The sequence below is a fragment of the Oreochromis aureus genome, linkage group 16, assembly GCF_013358895.1.
Source record: "Oreochromis aureus strain Israel breed Guangdong linkage group 16, ZZ_aureus, whole genome shotgun sequence".
Lineage (NCBI taxonomy): Eukaryota > Metazoa > Chordata > Actinopteri > Cichliformes > Cichlidae > Oreochromis > Oreochromis aureus.
The window spans coordinates 26,961,186-26,978,719 of NC_052957.1; the positions used below are offsets into that span (position 1 = coordinate 26,961,186).

A 17,534-nucleotide genomic window follows, 5' to 3' on the forward strand; every position below is an offset into this window, starting at 1 on the left:
ATCTGTTTTTCCATCATTGCAGCGTCTGTACAAGGAGAACTATGAGAAGACCAAGGCCAAGAACCACATCCCCCCAGACATGTTGGATATCCTGTCTGCCCGCAGTACCCAGAATGCCGTCAGCGAGATCAACTACCGCAAGTATCTGCACCAGTGGATTTGCATGCCTGACATGCAGATGTACGTGCAGGCACGCAAAGTCAATGAACAGCTCAGCGACGTAAGTAGCAGTCCTCAGCTTTGATATTCTGTGTTTGTTATTGCTTATTTTGTCAGCTCTATCATTCTCTGTGCTATGATCCTATATGTTTACATTTTATATTTTATCTTATTTTATTTGTTTTTATTTTTAATTTTTGTGAGAATATTGAAAATCAGTTAAACCACACTGAGTTTTTTCTATTCCTGTTTTGTTTATTTCTTAAAAATATAAAAGGTCAGGATTTTTTGTTGCCTTATTGTATGTAAAAGAAATCAAATTGTCACATTCTTTAATCCTATGCACTGAAACTAATTTCAACCACAACATTTTACCTCTCCCCAGATCTTCTACAAGGATGATCTGAACTGGCTCAAAGGTATTGGTTGCTATGCCTGGGACACACCAGAGATCCTCCGCGTCAAGCACGCTGGTAATCTTCAGAGTGAGGTTAGCCCAAGCATCACACTCATTCTCCATCCTCTTCATTGTTTTAAGTTTCTAACTTTAGTTCATCTCCTTTATAAGGATTTTGTCCTAACAAATGATTGCTCTGCTTCATTTTTGATTCTAGAACAAGTACAGAGCCAAAGGCAAAGATGCTTTCAAAGAATACTCAGTGGTGACGGAGACTCCAGTGTACGAGACCGCCAAGCAGAACGCTCAGAACCTGAGTGACGTAAGTGATTTCATTGTCTTAGTTTCATGTTATTTCCTTTATTATGTCAAAACTGCTAGCTCAGTAGTTTGTTAACTCATTCTTTGTACATTACAAACAAAAAGAAGTAAGATCGCAAATCTCATCTTTTTTTTTTTCCCTTTCTTTTCCCAGCTGCACTACCGCTATGATTACAACGCCAATATCAAGGGCACCAACACCGCTCCTGCTGTTACCATTGAAACAGAACGAGCCCGTCAGGCCAACTACATCCAGAGTGATGTAAGATAACGTTCCTTCATATTCAGTATATATTATCATATACTGTATAGCATCAATTTAAATTTGTAACAACATCTTCTTTCATCATGTGTGTTGACTTCTCTTAGAACTGGTACAAAGAAGCTAACAAGAGCTTCATGCCAACTGGTTATTCACTGCCTCATGACACCCCCCTCATCAAGCAGGCTAAGTTGAACACTGTTGTCTCCAGCAATGTAAGTCTTCCACACGCTTGGATAGAACACATTTTTTTTGCTTCCGGTAATTTGATGTCTCTGAATCACACGCTTTTGTTTTTATCCTTGCAGGTGAAATACAAGGAGGCCTATGAGATGGTGAAGGCTAAAGGCTACACTCTTCACCCAGAGGGTGTCAACTTTGTCACTGCAAGGAAGGCTAACAAGATCATCAATGAAGTAAGATGACACACAGCTGTTATAGTTAAGCCAGACCCGCTGTTGTAGATTAATGTTTCATTTCCTTGTGATGGATGTTAAATGCTGCATAAAACAGTGCTGTGTGTGTGTCTCTTGCTCCTCCAGCGTCTGTATCGTGAGACGTACCACAAGCAAAAGGACAAGATCCACACAACCTACGACACTCCTGATATTAAACAAGTCAAGATGAACCAGGAGCACCTCAGTGACGTATGGACACCTTCAGATTACAACATTCATGTCCTTTTTTAAAAAAATTCATGTTGTAAGACGGACGTTTTTTTGTTCCCTTCTTACCCTAGTTGCGCTACAAAGAGAAATACTACAACAGCAGAGGCCAGCTGATATCGTTGCCCATAACGCCTGAGCTCATGCACTACCACCACGTCAATGAGATCACCAGCGATGTATGTGAAGAATAAAAGAAATTGAGACAAAACCTCTTCAAGGTGGAGTTTAAAGATGTTTTTTATAAATAATGGTTAAAATTGTTTTGTGTTTTTAGCTGAAATACAAAGAGGACCTGATGTGGCTGAGAGGCATTGGCTGCTTCTTGTATAACACCCCAGAGATGGTCCGTGTCCGCGACGTCACCAAATTCAGGGTACGTCTTTTTGGATGGAATGGATTCTTATTTTTCATTTCCAATGCATATTCAGGCATCTGCATCATTCATATAAACTATTTTTTCTCTCTTATAGGTGAACTATCCAGTGGAGGCTAAGAAGAACCTTGCTAAATTCTCTGTGGTCCTGGACACGCCTGAGTATAAGCGTGTGACTGAGCTGAAGACGCACATGAGCAACGTGAGCTGGTTTCCTAAATGTGCTTCATCGTATTATAGCTTCATGTGATCTGGTTTCCAAACAAAAATGAGCTTGCAGTGTATTCTAAAAAAAAGAGCCACATGTTTAACTGAGCTTTTGACATTTGCCCTGTCTCTATCCAGCTGATCTACAAAGCTCAGAGCAAGGAGGACATGGCCAAAGTCACCACAACTGCAGACTCTGTGGACATTCAGAGAGCCAAGTGGGCCCAGCAGCTGACTAACCAGGCAAGCTCAAATAAACAGCATTAATAACTGAATCTATTATATGTATGTATGTGTGTGTCTTTCCTGATAATCTAATCAATATTTTTTCCTTTCTGCTACAGTACCAGTACGTAGATCTGGCTGCCAAACAAAGAGCTCATTTCACTCCAGAAATCAATACTCCAAATATGGGCCATGCTAGAAAAATGAAAGTGGTCTACAGTGATGTAAGTCTGATCCTGTGTTCTCCTTTAACGCTGCTGTCACTGAAACCTCAACCTAAAATTGTTTATATTTTATTTTGTTTATTCTATTTACTGTAGCTGCTTTCTATATACTCGTATACTTTGCCAAAATAATTGAAATTACAACAATTGCAGTCTCCTCTGAAGCCAGTTTCTAAGGTGTTGTCTCAATCGTTTCTTCCCTTAGAACAAATACAAAGAACAGTATGAGAAGATGAAACACCGGTACACTGCCATTGCTGACACACCTCTCCTGATCCGTGCCAAGAAGTCCTACCTGCAGTCCAGTGATGTGAGTTTGCTCATTTAGGAAACTTATGATTTAGTTTGAAGCTGTTATGCATTCAGGAATTATAGGAGTCAGACTGATTGTTAATAATTTTTCCACTGAAAACAGTAAAATGTAAAAGATTTCATTAACTAATAGTGAATTTTATCCCATGTCAAAATATAAATATTGTTTTTTTAATCTGATTTTACCCTTTGACCACAAATACTGTACAAGTCAGTGTAAAATTGTAGATGCTATAAATCACATTATGTGTATTTGATGAATATATATGACACGTTTTCTTCTTCATTTCTTCAGCTGCGCTACAAAGAAACCTTTGAGCTTTCCAAGGGACACTACCGCACAGTCAAGGATGCACTGGACATCACTTACCATCGCAGGGTCACGGATGACATCAGCGAGGTCGGCAGTTGAAATTAGCTGGCTCATTATTAAATATGAATGTCTTTATAAATGTGCATGTTTTGAGCTTTTGCATCTCCATCTACTGTTTTTTTTTTCCTCCTATCAGGTTAAATACAGAGAGAAGTACATTAGCTCTCTGGGTACGTGGAAGTCCATCCCCGATCGTCCCGAATTCTTCTTCAGCAAGATTGTCAGCGGTAACGTTAGTGACGTGAGTACTCGTGACTTTTTTCACCCTGTGTTAAAATATTTACAGCTCATGAAAGAATATTCAGTACAGTGAGCACTGAGACACTACACAACATTTAAATTAAACTAAATCTCATTTTATGTGGTTTTTTTTAGGTCAAGTATAAGGAGGACCTGGATTGGCTGAAGGGTATTGGCTGCTTTGTATGGGACACACCTGAGCTGGTGCAGGCTGAGAGGAACAAGGCGCTGTACAGTGAGGTAAAGCATCAGTGACATTAAGCTTCATTTTTATTTATATGGCACCTGTTTATGATTTGCAGTATCTTTATATGCATTATATGCATCTTTATCAGTGAGGTATAGTTTCTGTATCTTCTTAATAAAAGTTTCATTGTTTGTCTGCAGAGACTGTACAAAGCCTCCTATGAGAAGAACAGAGGCAACTTCAAGTATACCAGCGACACTCCATTCTTCCAAGCCGCCAAGCAAGCCTCCGTTCTCATAAACGATGTGAGTCCCATCATTCTTTAACCTCCAGCAATAATTAAAAATTGGATTTAGTTTGTTAACGTATTTGTAAATCAATGAAACAGTTAACCACATTTCTATTTTTCTGTGCTTCTCTATTGGACTCTCAGCTTGGAGGTAAAAAAAAAACAACAGCTCAATTCCCTGTAATATTTTATTATTGCCTAGATTGTTTATGCAAAAACCGGCTGTTTTTGCGTTTACTCTTAAAGTCGAGTGTTTAAAATGTTTTCCTTTGTTCTTTACATCAGTCAGTTTTTACCTTCCTTAAATTGCTAAAATGTTTCATCCCCATAACGAGAGATGAAACATTTGGTTATCTCGGGACTGTTTGTTAACTACCTTCTGACACTTTGAGCAGAGGGCTTACAGAGCAGAATATGAGAAGACCAAGGATAAGTTCACCATAACTACAGATGATCCTAGATATCAACTGGCCAGGGAGAACAGGAAGATGAGCCAGGTAAACGCCCTGGTCACGCTGTACCACCGGCCTGCCACCTCCGCTCTGGTCCCCGAAGAGCTCTGACACCGGTGCATGAGGTTGTCAGCAGGATTGCTGATGGTGGCCATCGCATGGCATTTATAGACCTCCCAACTCAAAAAACAATTCTTTCCCTTTTGTATCAGTTTCTTCATTTTGTCCCACACAGGTTGCTGTTGAACTGCCACTCAAACAGCAGCTGGAATGCTGAGTGTTGTGCAGTGTTGTCCTTCATCTGCTCCATCAGAAATGACAGTTTAATCACTAGCACAGTGACAATTCGATCCACTGAGCCGATCGTCTCACACTCGCTGTAGATGATCATCCCTGTCACTCTGAGGGCACAGATAAGGACAGACAGCACCATCGTCACACTTGGATCTCCGGAGTTCTTCTCCAGTCCTCCCTGTGTTACTGCTGTTTTCCTTTTGTGTCCTCAACTATGGCATGCTGTGTGTGTGTGTATGTCATTGTGTATGTGGACAGAAAATGTATAAATCCAGAGCAAAGGATCTACTAAAGGGTGGCTGCAATGAGCTACTCCGCCCTGACATCCTCACAGCCCTTTACCAGACCACTATGGGCAGTAAGGTAAACAAAGAGAGAAGGGAAGCATGATAACTCTGATCCCTGTCCACAAACAGGCACAAAATAGACCATGTGTTATACATCATAAGACTCAGGTCATAGATGGAGGTGACTTTGTTCCTCCCTGCTGTTTGTGGACAAGGTCTTCTCACATAAAATCCCCATCCTGCAGAAAATCTTTCCATCCAGTCATTCCATTTAAAAGTGGCTTTAACTCCCACGTAGTCCATCCTTCTTCCATGCTCTAATCCCTCCATCGCTCATTTGCTTTTCTTCATGGGCCATTCATTACAGAAGCTTTAACACTGCACTGGTTGCCCAACTGCCTTTGAGCAATTTGGTATCTAAAGTCAGAAATGCAGTAAAATTTAGTACATTAAAGCTTCTACTGGAATTCGTTAGTTTTTAGTTCCCAGTTTTAAAAAAAAATATTTTTAAATATTTTTTAAATATAACTAAAAGACCAAAATCAGCAATCACAGTCTTCTCTTATGTTAAACTCTTATGTTAAACTCACTACACTGTACATATCTATCTATCTATCTATCTATAATAACATGGGATTGACTGCTGAACATCGTAAACCATGTGGGCACTGCAGACTTTCATCACTCGATGGTGGTAACACATTTCACTGTCTTCATTGTCACATGAATAATGCATCCCTCTGTGCACGTGTGTCGCTCATCGAGCATGCTTATAAGCTTTTCCATTGCTTTGTTTCACTCAGTTGATGTTGCATATTGATTTAATTAATTATAACTACATGCTAGCCAACTCGCTCCTATAGTGTTGAAAAGCTATCCAAGAAAAAAAAACAAGTAATTAATTTTTCCTTAAAATTAGCTTAAATATGCAATAACACTTGAGACGTTTTATATTTAGTGCTATCATCTCAACTGACTCTTAAGAAGCTGAAATAGGACTTTTTTAAATCCATAGGAGTAGGGGTGTGTATCTGTAGTGTCTGCAAGACTTTTTCAGATGTTTTCTTGGACAGTTTTTCTACCACTTTAGAAGTTGCTTGTTATATTCATAAAGACAAGCAATTTAATACAGCAGCAATTTCATTGTATGATGCTAACTTTTTTTTGTTTTCACATTATCCTTGTTCTATCAGTGGAAGTATAGAGAGCAGTATGAACGTGCCAAGGACAAGTTCACCTCTGTTCTGGAGACTCCTGAGTATGAGGCCCACAAACGCAGCAAGAAGATCAGTGATGTAAGTGTTGGGTTTGCAAGGTTTTTATTATTATGTTTAGATTTTTACAAGAACTTGTGAAGAAGCAGTGGTGTTTTTTGTGTTTAAATGTCACCTGTTACTATCTACATCGGCTTAGATCATTTACAAGATGGAGTATAACAAGACCAAGGCAAAGGCTTACACCTTACCTTATGACACTCCACACCAACAACACATGAAGAAGGTCAAGGAGCTCACCAGCAATGTAAGTCTGCGCTGCACTTTTAAAATATTCTTTCATACACTGGCACAGGAAACCAAAATACAAAATGTACTTTTGTATATTTTATGTGTCTTGCAGCTGAAGTACAAAGAGGTGTATGAAAAGAGCAAGGCCCACATCAACATGGACCCCGAAGCTCACGAGATCCGTGCCGCTAAAGAGGCCTACAAGAACATCAGCAATGTGAGCATCTCGAGTGCCCGAATTTTCAAATGACATTTTTAAACCAAACGTTCTGCTAATATCCAGCATTTGATTCTGTTTTATTTTATTATATTTCTAGCTTGACTACAAGAAGAAGTATGAAGCAACCAAGAATCAGTGGATTTGGACAGTGGACAGGCCCGACTTTGTCAATGCTGCCAAGAACTCCTTGCAGCAGAGCGATGTGAGTTGGGACCTCTTGTTTTAACGTGTTACATTTTAGCAACATGCAGCACTGTTGCTCTCTGTTTTTTCACCGCCATATTTTACCAACAGGTTGAGTACAAGTACGACAAAGAGATTCTGAAGGGCTGCGTGATACCTGTGGTCGATGACAAGTTAACCTTACTGTGCATGAAGAATGCTGAAATGGCCAGTGAGGTAAGTTTCCCCATTCTTTATTAGAGACATAAAGTTTAGTTAAAACTACTAAAGGTCAGATAGTGATGCTTAAGAATGTGATGTTTAATGTCCTAAACTGCTTCTTTTTTCATTTGCCCCTCCCAGGTGAAATATAAACATAAGTATGAGAAGGAAAAAGGACACTACATCCCTGTCCTGGACACTCCTCAAATTCTCCATGCCAAGGCTGTGCGTGTTCTGGCCTCAGAGGTAAGAACTGCTCAGCAAAAAATTAACTGTACTGTATACATATATAGTATACCCTTAGGTAAAACTTACGAGTATGAATTTTTAACTGTTTTTATTCTTCATCAGAGCAAATACAAGGAGGCCAGTAAGAAGGAAATGCAGTCCGGCTCATTCACCACCCTGTCCGACACTCGTGATACTGCCCACAGCAGGACAGTCAACAAACTTGTCAGCGGGGTATAACTGTCTTACTATAACATGCGTTTTACAAAATGAGCTCAGCCAGCGTGTAACCCTGGACTGTTTGTTTGCAGCTGGGCTTGATGTGCTGTTCTCTCTTTTTAGAAAGTGTACAAAGAAAAGTTTGAGAAGGAAAAGGGCAAGTCCATATATAACCACATGATTGTGCCGCCTGATGTTCAGCATGCCATGGACGTGGCCAAAAGTCAGAGCAATGTGAGTCATTTCCACAACTGGGCTAAAACAGTTGGGGTAGTTGGACTTGGGGGTAATTTTTTCAGCTTTTCATAGTTGTCTGTGGATGTGGAAGTCAGGTTTACTACATTGCATCTCCAATTTTGTCCAACTGGACAGGTGGCCTACAAGAAAGATGCCAAAGCCAGCCTGCACTACACTACTGTAGTCGACCGTCCTGACATAAAGAAGGCTACCCAGGCTGCTAAACTCATCAGTCAGGTAACCATGAAGTACACTGATACTGAACCACCAGCTCAGTACACGTAAATGTGTTTAAAGGCTCAACTCAAGACAAAAGAAGAGAAAAAAGGAGCATCCCTATAGTACCCATCCCTGTACTGTAGTTTCTACATGATCACCTGACTCTTGTTGGGTCTTGTGTCCATCAGATTGGCTACCGTGAGAAAGCACGTGAAGAGGCCAGCCGTGGAGGCTCTCTAGCCCACCGCCCAGATATCGCTTTGGCAACTGAGGTGTCCAAGCTGACAAGCCAGGTACACTAAATGAAGTTACTCATCTGTCTCATCAAGCCCTGGACAGTCGGGTTCCTTTGCCACTGGGTCGCTACGATTGTCATCTCATAGAAAAGGCTTCCCTTGTTTATTAATTTATTCATTCATTTATTTATTTATTTAGGTGACAGCCAGCTGGAAAGATCAGCTGCCTGGATTTTAACTGTCAGATCAGCTTCCACAAGCTAATATTAGCAGACTAGTAGTGCTGTGGTAGATGCTTAGCAGCAGTCGTGTTGGCCTAATGATACAACTAGCAGCTCTTCCACTGCGCTTCCTCTGCCATCCCGCATTATAATCCATGTTACTCCATGAAAGTAGATATAGATGTTTAACTGCTCATACCAGTGTACATGTCCCACCACCATCCTTATACCTGTCCTCCTCTTCCTCCATCCTTCTGTGCTATAACTCTTCTTCTCAACCTTAATCTCTTTCCTCTTCTGTCTACTTCCATAACATCCTAGTCTGTGTGTTCTCATCCCTCCATCTCACTGCGCTTTGTAGGTGGAGGCCAAGCCCTCCCTCCATGGAGCAGCTTCCTATGATACCCCCCTGATGCGCCACATTAAGAAAATGAGTGCGGTGACTAGTGATGTAAGGAGGTTTATGCCCTAAAACTGACGGACTGCTGCTGCCTGTCTGTCCTCTCTGTCTCTCTGTCCCCCTTTCTGCTGACCCACAGACTGGCTGAATAATACAGGGTTCACTGAGCCTTTAAGATAAACATCTGGAACTTTTGAGAAACTATTGATTCACAAATCAAATCTTACAAAGTTCCTATTTGATTTGCTCTTTCTTTTCTTTGCAGTGTCCACCCTCTGCTTTTTTTAACATTTCCATAACAAGATGTGCCTCATTGCTAAGCATAGAGAACAGCGTTACTGCATTAGCTGCCTGGCGCTAATACTATATGTTTATTTAAACTGTCTTTTCAGATTTTTCCCACTATTTCCCTTTAAGTCTCCATGTCTGTTTGTTTATGAATGTGGACAAAAGGCTTTTATGAAAATGAACAACTTGAATTGTTCTTAAAAACATGTGTATGTCCTGTAGTTCACCGTGCTGTGCTCCATTTTCATCGAAATCCGAAGGGGCAGTGTAGGCCCTCCTAAAATTTTGGAATACGGTTACAGAGGTGAAAAGTTAGCCATAATTCCTGTTAGATATACACATGTTTTTATAGCACACCTTTTCAAACGTGTTCCTGTGTCCCACCTTCACTCTAAAGTGGTTTGACCTGTGGAGCCAAACCACACCTGACCTGTGTCTACAACGACACCGCCCTACCTTTTCCATATATATTTTATTATATATGAAGTTCATGTTTGCGTTTATGTGAATCACAGGATGGTTTATTTGCATATGTTTACAGTACAAAGCATCTTGTCTGATCAGTTTGATCAACTTTAAAGTTAATAAATGCATTAGAATCAGTTTTACATTTGCAACCAATCTATTACACTATAGATCATGCTTTTCATTACTGATCTACAGATTTATGAAAGAAAAAACAAATTAAATACTTAAAATGTGGCGCAGAGCCTGTGCAAAGCTTTTATAAAACTATCTGCAAGGAATCTGAGTCACTAATCAAATCCAAAAACAACTTCCTGTTGTCCTTCAGTTGTTTTTTACTGTGATGGAGACGTCGGCTGATGTTGGTTTCCTCTCAGTCAATACATAAACTAACTTGTACACATATCCTACGCTAATGAACAGGTGAAGTACAAGGAGAAGTTTGATAAGGAGATGAAAGGAAAGAAACCTCAATATGACCTGAAGGAAAGTAAGATTTACAAGACTCTCAAGGAAGCCAATGTGCTGGCCAGTGAGGTGGGTGCTCTCGTATCTTATCATCACTTCACACCATTTTTATCATAGGCCAAGAAAATCATTCATTTTTTTTAATAGTTATTATACTTTTGTATAGTTTGTCTGATTGGTTTATCTATGGGAGTAAAGCAATATCTTATTTTGGCATCCTGGTTTTGTTACTAGAACAGAGACAAACTAAATGTATCTTAGTAATTCTTTACATTTCTGTGAAATTCACCATTTCAAACAAATGTCGACCATTATATATTAAAATAGTGTCTAATTAATGTGACTGCTATCAATATAACACACAGGTGAAGTACAAGGGTGACCTGAAGAAGATCCACAAACCTGTGACCGACATGGCCGAGTCCCTGTCCATGAAGCACGTCACGAGCACCAGCAGGCTGTCCAGCGACGTAAGCTACCTGTGTGCCTACTAACCTTTAACCCTCTCACATTCCCAAACAGGAAGCTGCAGCGAGCGAGTTTGGTTTCGTTGCACAGTGTGCGGTTCATTAAAATGTGTCTGAACTCTATTTCCATCACCTCACAGTAACAATCGGTAAAATGTAGCAAACTGCTGACCATCTCATGGATTTATGCACTAAGCTCCATCATAAAAGACATCCATCATTCTCTGACCTCATCTGGTAGTGATCTTTACCCATCTCATTTTTGACCTTTGACCCCGAATACTATCACCCTCTATAACCTCTACTTCTTAACCTTTTCAGTGACTTTTTCCCCCTCGTAGTTCAAACAAAACTAGTCTTCTATTAATGTTCACTTAACACCGACTTCCTCTTCCTCCCTTTTGTAGATTTACGATTATTTTAACATAACTTTAAAAACCCTTATGTTTAAATGCTATTATGTTTCTTTCTATCATAAAATATGAGGTTTTTCTGCTAAGTAATGATTCGCTGTACTGAGCTGCCTTACTTTACTGGGAATCCCCCATAGTACTGCTACAAGAAGAAATTTGAGGAGAGTAAGGGTCACTACCACATGATTCCTGACACACCAGAACAGCTCCATCACAAGGAGGCTTCTGAACTTCAAAGTAACGTAAGTGGTTCATACTCCCGTGGGGCAACGAGCGCTCGACACAGTAAAAAAACACTATTGCGCCCCTCCCTGAGCCTGGTTCTGCCAGTCTTCTTCCTGTTAAAAGGGAGTTTTTCCTTCCCACTGTCGCCAAAGTGCTTGCTCATAGGGGGTCATATGATTGTTGGGTTTTTCTCTGTATGTATATTTTTAGGGTCTACCATACAATATAAAGCGCCTTGAGGCGACTGTTGCTGTGATTTTGCGCTATATAAATAAAATTGAATTGAACTGAGTTGATAATACTTTCTATGTTTATTAAACTGTAAACATTTTAATGGGTCCAACAAATATGCAGGAATAGAATTGGATATTTATTTATTAAACATTTAGTTTCGGGAAGGCGTTTAACAAAAAATGCATTTGTTCAATCATTTCTTTACTGTACTGTAACAGAGATTTTGCCCACACAACTGTAATTGTGTTAGTTAAAAAAAAAATGCTGTTAAAATTGCTATTTAAAAAAAATAAAATATAAAATAAAAGCAAAAAACAAAAAATACTCATTTTGTAATTGTTTATGATATAGCACTTTATATTTGGTATTACAGTTTTCCTTCCAGGGAGTCATTCCTTCCTTATATCAAGTCACTGTTAAATGCCTTGATTGCATAATCAGTTGCAGTGAAGAGCCGTGCAAGCTTTTCATTTCTGTTCTCATTTAAATTAATTACAGTAATTTAACTCGTCTTGAATCTTACTGGATGGATACACCTTACAGCTTTTCTGTTTGATTTTCTTAGCGTACAGAAATGAATGGAAACCATGTGATATCCCCACAGCGTTTCTTTCCTTTGCAGACAGTTGAGTATATTTGTGTGGGCCGTTACAGGTGAAATACAAGGAGAAGTATGAGAAGGAGAAGGGCAAACCCATGCTGGACTTTGAGACGCCCACATATGTGACTGCTAAGGAGGCTCAGCACATGCAGAGTCAGGTAAATAAGCCTTCTGTTAACCTCTGCCATTGAAGTACGTACAGATGCAGTACGTTTTCCCATTGCAGACCTCTCATAAAACCTTTAGTGCCTCCTTAAGCGCTATATTAACCTGTATTGTGTTGCCTCTTGTTGCTAGTTGGATGCAAAGCCATTGTTTATGTTATGCTTACAGAATGATTCAAAAGTATGGAAAAACATTTTACAATGCCTTTAGTAACTTTATTACACCAAAACTGCAATTCAGTAATTTTATAGTTGCAAAATGTTTTGAAATGCAGAAAATTCACAGTCTTCCTATTGTAATACTGTGGCAGTGTAAAATGCGCTGAAAGTAAACTCACCCAGAAGCTTCTGTATTGTTCACTTAATGCTATGACAGGTTATTTTCCTGTCAAGATGTCAAAGTAAAGTATGTGTTTGACCTCTTTCCTGGAGCCTGGATTATAGATTTTAACTACAATACAATATCCTACTGTAGTTCCTTTTTCACAACAAACACCTCTTACACCTCCACACATTATCTCAGACACATTTACAGACATCAGATATACAGTTATGGGTGCTATCATGAGCAGAATGGTGCAAACAAGAATGAAGGTAGCTGCATTGTGAACCAGCATTGCTTGCATGTGGTTATCTGAGCTCTGTCTGTCCCTTGTGTTATCTCTGTGACCAATAGAAAGACTATAAGAAGGACTTTGAGGAGTACATGAGGGGAAAGAACCTCTCAGGCTTGGAGGTCACCCCTGCCATGATTCATGTCAGACACGCCACCAAAATAGCCAGTGAGGTAACTAAAGGACAACTTACATCTGATGGTGTCTCCTATTTACCTCACCCAAGCTTCATAATCGTACTAAGACAACATCACAATCGGTCTCTTTTCCTTTTCACCCCTATTTTTTAGTCCTTCCCAGTTTGCCTTTTGCAGTATTATTAGTTTATTATTAATTTTTGCATGCTTGTCTACAGAACCCAAAGCTAATAATGACCCACCCATCCTCCAGCCGTCATGTGTCTTGCAGTAAAGTACTCAACTAATATTGAATAGATCTTCATTTTACAGTCGTAAAATGACTACCTAGTAGTAGCTTACCACCAACTTTATGTGACAAGACTGCATGCATGTAATCATTTGTATGAAGCAACAGCGATTTGGGGGTGAAATGCTGACGTGAATTCCCATCTTGTTGATTTTCTTGTTGTTTCAATGATGATTTTGTTTCTGCTCTTTCTGATTAAATGTGTTTCAACTTGTTTTTATTAGGATCCTGCCAAAATCACCAACATCTCCAGTTTTCTCTGTAACAATATCACTGATTATAATGATAATACATAAACGCAGTGAATCTGTCTCTTGGAAAGACTTGGTGACTTTGAGCTTTTTAAAGGCAAGCAGCAGAACTTGCCGACTGTATTGTTTGTCTGTCTGTGTGCTTTGGCCTGGCCTGCCTGTGTGCCCTTCTCTGCAGTCTCTCTGTTCTTCTTCCGTCCTGTAGAAAGAGTACAGGAAGGATCTAGAGGAGGGGGTGAAGGGTAAAGGTCTAACTGTACTGGAGGAAACTCCGGAGCTTTTGAGAGCAAGAAATGCCACTCAAATCCTGTGTGAGGTACGACTGACCGAGAGGTGATGCAAACAACATCACGCTCTCATCCGAATGACTCCCGACAATCTCGCTCTTCACGAATCCTATCCCCTCTTAACTAAGCTTCACCATTGCACTAAAAGTGGGACTGTTGGGTTCACTCTTCCTCTTGTCCCTGCTTTATGATGTCACTAATTTCCCATCATTGTAACCTTCATCTGCACCCTATTTAATTTTGCCATGATTTTCATTTATACTCATATTTATTTGTGTATTATGAATCCTACAAAAATCAACCTGAGTTGTACCCAAAGCATATCTTCTCTTCTCTTGTTTTTCACGTCACACATGCAATGTTGAATTTTTATAGAATTTTAATGACTTTATCTTTTTGCATAAGTGGTCCAGGTGGTAGCAGATCTCTTGATTTAATTGTTTTGTTGCTATCGGTAATGTTTGTTTTTGAAAAGGTGTACTCTGAGTGCATTTGAGGTTGATTTGTAGATTGCAAGATAGATGTATAATGACTTAATGAACAAACTGAAGAAGTAGAAATAGTCTGTTTCATGTCATGTCTCTAACTGCTGACTGCTGTTGTTTTATTTTCAGTTCTGTGTCAAGCTTCACACTCAGTCTTGTTACCACATCTGCTACGTAGATTCTGCTAACTTTCTCTATTCACTGATCCCTCATGATTTCTGGTTTTGCAGCCCTCTTCAGTATGAATGAGTAGAAACCCTGTTTTGTGTTTTTTGAGTAACATTATCATGTGTAAAAATGTGTAACTTTTGGTGTTCACAGAGAGAGTACAAAAAGTCTCTGGAGCAGGAGATCAAGGGCAAGGGAATGCTGGCTTTGGCTACAGACACCCCAGACTTTATGAGAGCCAAGAATGCCACGGAGATCCTCAGTCAGGTCTGAATCTTGAATGTTTTTTGCACTGCTTGCCTGGAGCAGTGGTTTCCAGAGTGTGAGCTGCAGGCCCCTGATATGAAATGAAGGTATTATGAATTCATTATTTATGTAAAAGAAAAAATAAAACTATTTTTGCTCCAGAACACGTTATATCTCATCATTAGCAGGAAAAGAATTAGATTTAGGTTTAAGGTAATCAGATAGTAACAACCAAACTAAAAGAAGACAAAGGAGGAACTATAATTACAACATATTCTGTGTCGATCAGAGTTTTGATTGCAGGTTAAGGTGGACTGAAAAAGATGCAAGATTCCAAGAGTAACAAAAGTCGAACATTTCAACTTGACAGAGTAAGACTGGGCTGATGAGAGGGCTATTTCTTCACACTAGGCTGAGATGGATTAGGGAAGTGGAGACATGTGGGGAATGAAACACAGGTGAAAAATGTCAGCACAATGACAACATTGGAAGTAAAACTTACATAATGCACAAAGAAAAATCAAGCTTTGAGGAAAATGGGAACTAACTAAAAGACAAATACTAAATATAGAGACAGCACACAGACACAAGGGAACAGTGAAGGAAGTAAACACAAATAACAAAATCAAAGTAAGAACTTAAGGAAATACAAAATGACAGCTCGGGTCAATTTGTATTCATGAACATAAAAACAGGCAAAAACTCAGAACACAAGAACTAGGCTAGAAGGCTAGAATGGTGCAATAAATAAAAGTAAAGTTTGGTGAAACTATGAGCACACGTCCGGTGTTAAAAGGAATATCTGTTAATATTTTCCAATGCATTTATGATCAGTGCTGACTGGCTGTTTTTCTTTTCCAGTCTAAGTACAAGCAGACCGCTGAGATGGACAGAGCCAGCTACACAACCGTCATCGATACCCCTGACATCATCCATGCTCAGCAGATGAAGAACATCGTCAGCCAGGTAGATTACTGAAGTGACCCAGCCACCACCCTCATCAGGATAAATCATTAGCATATATAAAAAAAATCACAAATTATATTCTCATCCAAACAGAAAAAATACAAAGAGGAGGCTGAGAAGACCATGTCTCACTATGTACCAGTCCTGGATACTCCAGAGATGCAGCGAGTCCGCGAGAACCAAAAGAACTTCAGCACTGTAAGTTACACACAGGCAGTTACGCTGCGTCCTGACAGGTCAGCATGACCTGACTGAGGTTCTTTCAGCATCTTGTGTCTCTGTGTGCGTCTTTATAGCTGCTGTAAAATTATATTTTCAGTACTTTATATGTTTGCAGGGGCGCCACCAAGGGGGGGCCACAGGGGGGCCACTAGCCACACTCCAAACTTTGCTGCCCCTCACCGTGTGCCCCCCTTCCCCCCGGCAAGATTGTCCAATGTTAGTAATAATTCTAATAAACATGGGAACAAAAGAGAGGAAGACACAGTACATTTAGTACCTATTTAAAACAGATTATTATGGATTTCAAAATATTATTTGGTTTTCATAGAGACCTAACAACTTTAATAGTAGGAAATTAGCTAGGCATAATTATTCTTTTCTCCCCATGTGTTTTGCCATATTTTTCAAGTAACCTATATTTCACAACTGCATAGTAAAAAAAATTCTATTTTTGCTGCGCTATCCCATGTTTTTTAGTAGTGGCCCCCACATAGCCACCCCTATGAAAAAATTCTGGAAGCGCCCCTGTTTGTTTGTACTGTTTTACGTTCTACTCCAGTTAAATTTTGTGCACTGAATGCCTCAATCGGGGATATACGTGAAAATGTGACCTCTTTTTCATTGTGAAACATTTTAACTGCACTTTTGTTTTTCTCCTTGTAGCTTCAATACCAGACTGACCTTAAAAACATAAAGGGCAAAGTGTCTACTGTAAAGGACACACCTGAAATGCTGCGTGTTAAAGAGAATACAAAGAATTTCAGCTTGGTATCTACTCCGTAATATTTTTTCTTAACTTTTTCTAATATCACATTTTTTACATAATTCTTTGAATTAATTTTTTTTGGTTTGGCGTTCCACATTTTTTTAACAAACCTTGATATGCAGCCCTTCTTTATTTAGAGCGAATTAATTTTTTTTTTTAACTTTGCAAAACAAGCAGTTTTTAATTTGTGCAACTAACGCTTAACCCTTGATTCTATACTTTAACCTTTACTTAAAACTCTTAGTGCAGAGATTGTGGTGTGAAACGCTTTGCTCAAAGTGTTGTAATCAGGCAAAATGTGTGTGCTTTATTTTTAAATGTTTGTGTAGATGTTTGTCTCATTCTGTGTGCTTTTGTTGACGTGTGCTCCCAAAGGTGCAAGATAAGTAAATTAGCGCTCAGTGAGGCTAACCACTCGTTTATGCTTTCATTCCTCGTCCGTGTAAGATTAAGTACAAAGAGGATTTGGGAGGAGGAACAGCTTTGCCCGAGACCCCTGAGATGGAGAGGGTTAAACGCAACCAGCGCAACGTTAGCACGGTACTCAACAGAGTGACCCTGCCCTACCTCATTACTCCTCAGCCACTCCTCCCTCCATATTTCCTCCTCCTCTAGCATCAAAGAATAAAACCAGTCCTG

At 39.6% G+C, this 17,534-nt stretch overlaps 1 protein-coding gene across 1 annotated transcript in view; it reads left to right on the top strand.

The window, feature by feature from the left end:
• The window catches only part of neb (nebulin), a 53,274-nt gene that overhangs the window by 29,441 nt on the left and 6,299 nt on the right, over positions 1–17,534 (top strand). Inside the window, exons 88-127 of the mRNA XM_039600560.1 lie at positions 23–220; positions 545–649; positions 774–878; positions 1,032–1,139; positions 1,247–1,354; positions 1,448–1,555; positions 1,682–1,786; positions 1,879–1,983; positions 2,082–2,180; positions 2,278–2,382; positions 2,526–2,630; positions 2,732–2,836; positions 3,042–3,146; positions 3,444–3,548; positions 3,658–3,762; positions 3,897–4,001; positions 4,149–4,253; positions 4,633–4,734; positions 6,464–6,565; positions 6,684–6,791; positions 6,888–6,992; positions 7,093–7,197; positions 7,290–7,394; positions 7,521–7,625; positions 7,731–7,841; positions 7,950–8,060; positions 8,199–8,300; positions 8,471–8,575; positions 9,101–9,190; positions 10,316–10,429; positions 10,726–10,830; positions 11,378–11,482; positions 12,354–12,458; positions 13,141–13,251; positions 13,961–14,071; positions 14,849–14,962; positions 15,803–15,907; positions 16,001–16,105; positions 16,793–16,897; positions 17,343–17,435. Of these exons, the coding sequence (XP_039456494.1) occupies positions 23–220; positions 545–649; positions 774–878; positions 1,032–1,139; positions 1,247–1,354; positions 1,448–1,555; positions 1,682–1,786; positions 1,879–1,983; positions 2,082–2,180; positions 2,278–2,382; positions 2,526–2,630; positions 2,732–2,836; positions 3,042–3,146; positions 3,444–3,548; positions 3,658–3,762; positions 3,897–4,001; positions 4,149–4,253; positions 4,633–4,734; positions 6,464–6,565; positions 6,684–6,791; positions 6,888–6,992; positions 7,093–7,197; positions 7,290–7,394; positions 7,521–7,625; positions 7,731–7,841; positions 7,950–8,060; positions 8,199–8,300; positions 8,471–8,575; positions 9,101–9,190; positions 10,316–10,429; positions 10,726–10,830; positions 11,378–11,482; positions 12,354–12,458; positions 13,141–13,251; positions 13,961–14,071; positions 14,849–14,962; positions 15,803–15,907; positions 16,001–16,105; positions 16,793–16,897; positions 17,343–17,435 (4,305 nt within the window). The remainder of the gene's footprint in view (positions 1–22; positions 221–544; positions 650–773; positions 879–1,031; positions 1,140–1,246; positions 1,355–1,447; positions 1,556–1,681; positions 1,787–1,878; positions 1,984–2,081; positions 2,181–2,277; positions 2,383–2,525; positions 2,631–2,731; positions 2,837–3,041; positions 3,147–3,443; positions 3,549–3,657; positions 3,763–3,896; positions 4,002–4,148; positions 4,254–4,632; positions 4,735–6,463; positions 6,566–6,683; positions 6,792–6,887; positions 6,993–7,092; positions 7,198–7,289; positions 7,395–7,520; positions 7,626–7,730; positions 7,842–7,949; positions 8,061–8,198; positions 8,301–8,470; positions 8,576–9,100; positions 9,191–10,315; positions 10,430–10,725; positions 10,831–11,377; positions 11,483–12,353; positions 12,459–13,140; positions 13,252–13,960; positions 14,072–14,848; positions 14,963–15,802; positions 15,908–16,000; positions 16,106–16,792; positions 16,898–17,342; positions 17,436–17,534) is intronic.